A 7,310-nucleotide genomic window follows, 5' to 3' on the forward strand; every position below is an offset into this window, starting at 1 on the left:
CATTTATGGATTCATGAATTGTTCTCAGTTGTGCAAGGGGAAATTAGAAATTAAAAAAGTGTGCAGGCATCTTTTAGGATGTTCTTCTGTGAAATAAAATAAGGAAGTGTTTCTAAAACAACCAAAGGCATTTAAAATTGGAATGCACTGTGGAATGGACCAGCAGGCACCTCAGGGAGATCCCTGTGGATCATGATAGCTAAGGGTGTGTGTATACACACTCAGGATGAGGTAGGGCAGCTCACACCAAGCACTCCTGTCCCACAGCCTCAGGTATGGAAGGTCCAACTCGGTTTTACTCTACAGAAATAAAACCACACACACCCATGGTGACAGGTAGTGACTCAGAGTCTGAAGAAATGAGTTTTGCAGCCCATTTCTGGTTGTTTAACTCTCTCATCTCCAAATAACTCTCTGGCCCTTATATAACAACATGAGTAACTAATACTGCAAAAATACAGTCTGTCAATAAATAATATAAATGGCAAAGCAGGACAGCTGTTTGGTGTTCCTCGTGCTTCCCCTGCCTGGTGCTACCAATATAATCCTAGCACAGTAAACTTCTGTGCAAATGGCCAGGGCAAGGAGAGAGGTGCAGCAATTTTTTCCAAAGCCACCAGTGTAACTGACTGAAAAAGCAACACAACCAAACTTATATGGATGCAGATACTCTGTTCTTTCACATTTGAGTGTGTCCCACACATCCTTCCAGGCCAGAAAGACGTGCAGTGCAAAGTGCTGCTTGGATGTGTGTGGGGAAAGCCTATGAGGGTTTATAAACTCCAATTCCACACTGCTCTGCTCTCCACAGACACACAGGAAGCTGTTCAGGTTCACAGCCAGAGCCCAGTACTCTTCAGTTACTCTGTAGCATCAAATTCCACATGTTCTTTGTTCAGTTTAGGAGGCTAACATTGCTGTTTGGGAATCTGCAGTGCTTCTGGAGCATAAGCCTGGAGAACCCAACTACAGGGGAAAAAAGAAGGACTAACTTGGACTAAGAGTGATGAATGACTAAAGGGAGGCACATTTGTCATAAGACAGTAATTAGTAAACAAAATCACTTCCTGGAGTGGGATGTAGTTGCATAAACCTGCACAAACCTCTGTCTTCTCATCTCTTTCAGAGCCAAGGGGAACGTCTTCTCTCCAGAGAAGCCCCTGAAGAGCTGAAGCAGCAGCCTCTTGCTCTTGGATACTTCGTGTCGACTGCCAAAGCTGAGAATCTTCCACAGTGGTTCTGGTCATCCTGTCCTCAGGCACAGAACCAGTGTCCCCTCTTCCTGAAGGTCTGTCATGCTCCAAAGAAAGCATTCAATATCCATGTTTGTTACCCTGGTTGTAAAATTGCACACTGGAGTCTGTAGTGTCAGAGTGAACCTGGTACTGCAGAACTGCAGGTGCTTGAGGGACATACACAGCAGATCTGGTACAACTGCTAGAGATTCACTGAGCCCTGTGGAGTCTCTTGCAGCTTCTGAGTGAATCACAAAATGTGAACTAGTGAGCATGGAAAATGGGGGGAAAATCTGCCTAGAATGGCATCACATAACCATCTGAACAAACAACATAGAGAATAATAAAGTTACTACTTCCTACCTAATCCATTCCCAGTTTAACTAATCCTAAACACATTTGAAAGTCTCTTAACTAAATTCTTCCCTGATGCAAACAGAGACATTTCAGGACTGATGTTGGCAATGCCCCACAGGATGGCAGGCTGTGTGCTTAGCCAGCACCTCACAAGCCAGACACTGAGCCCTTCCTGCACACATGTCCCTGTAGTGTGTGTATTTCTTTAAATCTGCAAAATGGAGATGTCAAAGTTCTGTCAAAAATCAACCACAGTGGTTTTGGAGCTAGAGATGAAGTTTTGTGCTAAACTTAAAGCTCCCCTTTTTTTTTTTTTTTTTTTTAATGAGCACTGCAAAGGCTGTTTCACTTCCAGCAGTAAAAAGTCAGCAGAGCTCCAGGCAATGTGATGAATTCCTTCTGTAAGCTTATACTAGATGCGCACTAGAGAGAGGAGCCACCACCCTTCCCTACCTCAGCCCCAGCCCAGCACAGTTGCTTTCTCAGATCTAGGCTGAATTAAGAGTTTGATTTGACTTGGAACATTCTGGTTTGGTTTGGACAAGGTTCACTGAAAGCAAGTGGCTGCATTCATGCAGCAACTTGTACCATGCAGCAAGAGGTGCTGGCTCCTCTGTGCTGCAGTGAGGAACCTGCTGCAGCATGTGAGGCCTTCGGTCCCATCAGCCTGGGATGACGTGGAGTAAGGACTTGTGAGCTGGACTATTTCCCCTCTGATGTATATGCCAGAGTTGGAGGAGTGTAAATCCCTTCCCTGCTCCTGCAGCCTTTCTCCAGAGGGGTGAGGCAGCCTGGGAAGGTGTGCCAGCAGAGAGCAGGACAAGGGCTGTGCCAGTGCCTGTGTTCTGCACACACAGCTGCCACCTTTCCATGCTGTCCTGAGGTGATTCAGACTTTGTTCCCTGGGAATCTTTAGCAGTACTTGCCATATGAGGAGTTAATTTTTCCTTCCTTCCTCTGCACAGGCCTCACTCCATCACCACATCTCTGTAGCGCAGACGGACGAGCTTCTACCTGCCAGAAATTCTCAGCGAGTTCCTCATCCCCTTGACTCTAAAACTACATCAGATGTCTTGAGGTAACACCTTTTAGGCTTTGCATTTCCTCCCTAAAGCTGTGGGGACTGAGCTCGGAGGGTTCAGAGGGACCTTTGAAACCTGACAGAAGTATTTAGTAGTTTTATCAATTACTGTGCCCTATATGTGTGTCTCAGGGCAGTGGGCATCTCCTCCCCCCAGAGCAGGGCTTTGAGGGGACTTCAGCAGGTTTCTTACTGCTGGTACAGTGATACAAAGGAAACTCAGAAACAGCACAGCCTTGCCAAGGAGACACCTTGGTTTGCCTCCCACAGATTGCTCTGTTCCCTTTGGGTCTAATCTGGGCTGTCACCAATTATTTTTACTCACCAAGTGGATTTGTACAAGGAGATAAAAGGGCTCCTAGGAATTGGGATATAAAAGAGGCATTGCTCCAGAATTAATACAGAGGGTGTGTTGTATTGTTCAGGATAACTAGTTTGCCTCCATCCCACCTGAACACAGGTCTGTGTTAGGAGGCAGCACACAGTGCAGGACACACCACTGGACAAAGGGAGTATCAGCAGGGAACATGGGGAATAATCTCAGTTAAGGAAATTGGTGATGTGTTATTGTAGAAGATCTGAATCAGCTTAGAGGACTGAGCTCTCATAGCTGCCTTGGGGTGTTGAGTAAAAGGAGGAAAGGATGAGATGCAAGAGACACAAGTTACAAGATGAGTAATTCTAATTAGCTACAGGATCACAGAACCAGTGTGATCAAATACTGCCACAGGTTGCCAGAGAGTGTGGAACACCTTAGAGGTGTTCAAGCCTCAAGGCTTTGAAGGCAGTGGCATTTGAACCTCTTTGTGTCCATAGTCTCTGCTATGCACTGGGGAGGGCCCACCGTCAAATGACTTGATTCGAGTTCAAACATAGCAAAACTGAAAATTCCTCCTCCTCACTGAGATTCCTACTTTGCCAACACCACTGGCAGTCCCGTGGCTGTGTATGTCCAGGAGAACCCAGAGGCACCTGTGGGTAAAGCTGCTGGAAGAGCCAGGAGGTGCAGGAGTAAAGAGTTGCCGTTTGTGTCCTGCAGGTTCGTGCTGGAGCAGTACAACGCGCTGTCCTGGCTCACCTGTAACCCTGCCACTCAGGACCGCAGCTCCTGCCTTCCTGTCCACTTCGTGGTGCTCACTCAGCTGTACAATGCCATCATGAACATACTGTAATAGATAGCAAAGCACTTGTTCTTCTTCTGGCTTCTTCTCCCCTCGACCTGAGAAACGTGCCACAACCTGCAAAGATCACGGTTTTGCTTCTCTTCAGACCAGTCCTGTGCTGTGCTTCTGTTCCTCCAAAAGCACATGTGAATTCTGCAGTGTTCAAAACTAAACTACCCATTGACATCTCTGGCAGCTTCAGTCCAAAATCTGGGAACATCCAAGAACAGTGAACACAGAGTAACCTCAAGCCAGTGTTAGTTTGGTGGCCCAGTAACTACTGGTCAGTGTGATTATTTTTTTTACTATTTTATTTTTTTAAGGAAGACTACAGGATCTTTTTGCATTAGGAACTCTGATAAACAACCAAGGGCGGGCTCAGTCCTGCCAGTAAAACCACCTTGTAGTGACCAGTTTGGGTGTTTTGTCGTTTGGTCGTCGTTAAACTGGGACTTTGCAGGAGTTGAAAAACCACAAAAACAAACCCACACAGTTGTAGTCTCGTATAAATATTGGAGTTTTCTGTCTACCTGGAGTTCCTGTCAGAGTGGATTGGGATGAATGCATGCATTTGTTACCTGTCCATGTAGATATGAATGGTCTGGAGATACTTTATTTATTTTTAGGTTTGGGGAGGGGAGGGATTAAATTATAAAGGACCAGGAACAGTAGAATATCTTCCAAATCAGCTCCGTTCCACTGGAGGGTTGTTTATCTACAGACCTCTCACTCTTCTGACCTAGAAATCACAAGTGAAGCTCATAACAATCAAAGTCTTGGGAAGGGAAGTGTGTTCTGGTAAGGATCTATGGTGTGTTAAGGAATTCTCACCTGTGTTCAGCCTGGTTAAAGCAAGGAATGGCCAGTGGTTAATGAAGGATAACACTACCTAACGGGGAAGAGTGAGAGAGAGGGAGGGAGGAAAAATACTTTAAAGCCCAACGGAAGGGCAAGTGGAAAGTGGTAAATTAATCTATTGTAGAGCTCTGATTGAAATATATTTCCAGTCAATTTAGTGATGCTAGGAAGCTCTTTAGGGAACGCCGAGTCGCCCTGGAGTCTTGGGCAGGCTCATCCATGTACATATCCAAACAGATGGTTTGTGTTTACACTAAAATCCATGACAAATCTGGTGTATTTTTTCTGACTATAGGAATATTATTTCAAAGAAATAATTTTTACAAATTATATCATGAAATTAGTACTTGAAGTTAAAAACCACTGTGGTGGCAAAGTTACTTTGTCTAGTGAAATGATTGCCATTGGAAAGGTTAATGGCTAATTGAAGTATTTTTATGACTCCTTCATTCCAGGCTCCGAGGGGTTTATGGTTAAGCCCCATTTTTCCCAGTGTTTAGGGGGGCAGGGACAGCCAGAGCTGCTCTGCCCCAGGGGTCAGGCACTTTGGTTGGGCTGGCTGGGACCTACTTACCTATCTGTGGAGAAAAAAAAAAAAAAAAAACCCTACCAATTTTGAAGTTCTTCCAAAAGACTCTCATGTTCTGGTTAAAAAAAAAAAGGAAATTCTATGATTTTAAAAAGTATTTTTCTTGAGATAATGTAACATTTAAAGCAAATTATATAAAAGAATAAAAAAATAAAAAAAAAAAGACTTGCTTGTATAAGGAGAAGGTGAAGGCAGAGGAGGAACCTGTAAATGGCTGATTTCCCTCCCTGCACCACAGCTCCAGGTGGGGAATTCTCTTTGCAATGTATAGGTTAAAAAAAAAAAAATCTGATATCAAACCATTTGTATCTAATGTGTACAGTGTAAAATTGACTTTAAAAATATTGCAGTACTATTTTTTCTTAATCAGAAAAGAAAATTCTCAAGGCCTTTTGAAGAGCATAAAAAAAAAAAGATGAAGATTGTAAACTTGTATAAAAAAAAAAATTTAACTTGGGGAGGAAAATAATGTAAAGTAAACCTTTGTAATCTTTTACCATGTGGGGGTTATTTGTTCCCAGGACTCATCGGAACTTTGGATCATTATTTTGTTTATTGTTTTTAAATGGGCTGTTTTTATCCAGGGGTGTTTCTTCCCCAGAAACCTGGTTCTAAGCAAAAATCAGAAATAAAAAAAAGGGCAGCAAGGAGTAGTTTTCATCTGGTGTCTTTTATTTAATTTTTTTAAGTTAAGAGAAGCTGGTGACATATTTATACGTTTTTGTGCAAAATAAATGAATGGCAATAGATTTTAAAGAAAAAAATCTTATGTACTTCAGTGTGAAAAGTTCTGTATAATATTTCCCTTAAATATGCATTATTTTACTTGTGAGTTTTTTACTGAATTAATCTGAAATGTACAAGCCCTGGCTTTCCTACAGAGTGAAGAAAGTTATTTTATTTTATTTTTTTGTTTTGGTTTTTTTTTTTTTTAATTTCTAACTTTGGAAAAATCATGCCTAAATCAGAATTATTATTACAGTTGTTTGAGCTAAAGGGCGTGGGAGGGGGTGGGCAATGTCCAGCATGCTTGTCTGTATATTTCAGAACCTTTTTTAAATGTAAAAGCTGTACATTTCTGGGGAGTTCTGAAGTTCTTTTTGGTTTTTTTGTTGGTTTTTTTTTTTTGGGTTTTTTTTTTTTTTGTTTCTTTTGTTTTCTTTTTGTTTTGTTTTGTTTTTCTCTGAGCATTTTGCAGTGAGCTTCTTTTATATATAGCCAACAATTTGAAAGAAAACAACAAAAAAAAATGTGAAGTTCATTTTAAATCTACAGTATATCGCTGGTACAATACACTAAAAAAAAAAGACTTTGATAAAAAGAAACAATAATAATAAAAGACCTCCATTTTAAATGTCATTCATATATACCTTGTGGATGAGAGCTATATACTTTTACACACTTTTTTAGATGAATAAATTATTGAATTACTGAAACTGTTGGTGGAGTTTTAGTCTTGTGAGTGTTGAGGTTTTGGCGCAGGAGGGATTGGCTTCCAAGGGCAGATCCATGGGATGTGAGCAGGACTGGGAAGGAAGTGTGTAAAACTGTCGTGAGGGGAAATTTGGTGCCACTGATGTAAACACTGAGATGAGCAGATGTGAAATATTGCCACAGTGGGGGTGGAAGCAGCCTGGGATAATCCAGTGCCTCAGGAGCAGCAGCTGCTTGTCATGAGCAGCTCCAAACACAAAGGTTCACCAGTTAGGGATGAATTTGTCTGCACCAGGTAAGTCTCTAGAGGGAGATGCCAGTTGTCTCCTCCTCCCTTGCACAGGGAGGGGAAGGCTGCAGGGCAGTCAGCCCTGGATGAGAGGGAATATGGAATCAGACCAAACACCTGTGGCTTCCCAGGGAAGCTGTAGAATTCCCATCCCAGAGGAGTTGAAGGCTCAACAGATCCATCACTGAGCAATGATTCTTGGGGTGTCCTGTGCATGACCAGGAGTTGGACTCATGGTCCTTGTGGGGCCCTTCCAGCTGAGGATATTCCATGATCCTGTGATGGTTGTACCTGCTGTGACAGG

At 42.7% G+C, this 7,310-nt stretch overlaps 1 protein-coding gene across 1 annotated transcript in view; it reads left to right on the plus strand.

The window, feature by feature from the left end:
* The window catches only part of MED13L (mediator complex subunit 13-like), a gene marked incomplete at its 5' end in the record, with an annotated part of 159,826 nt that extends 155,387 nt beyond the window's left edge, over window positions 1-4,439 (plus strand). Inside the window, 3 exons of the mRNA XM_009081353.1 lie at window positions 1,127-1,288; window positions 2,558-2,670; window positions 3,713-4,439. Of these exons, the coding sequence (XP_009079601.1) occupies window positions 1,127-1,288; window positions 2,558-2,670; window positions 3,713-3,845 (408 nt within the window). The remainder of the gene's footprint in view (window positions 1-1,126; window positions 1,289-2,557; window positions 2,671-3,712) is intronic.
* Between the last annotated feature and the right edge of the window lie 2,871 nt (window positions 4,440-7,310).

Source organism: Acanthisitta chloris, unplaced genomic scaffold (genome assembly GCF_000695815.1).
Source record: "Acanthisitta chloris isolate BGI_N310 unplaced genomic scaffold, ASM69581v1 scaffold13970, whole genome shotgun sequence".
Taxonomy (NCBI): Eukaryota; Metazoa; Chordata; class Aves; order Passeriformes; family Acanthisittidae; genus Acanthisitta; species Acanthisitta chloris.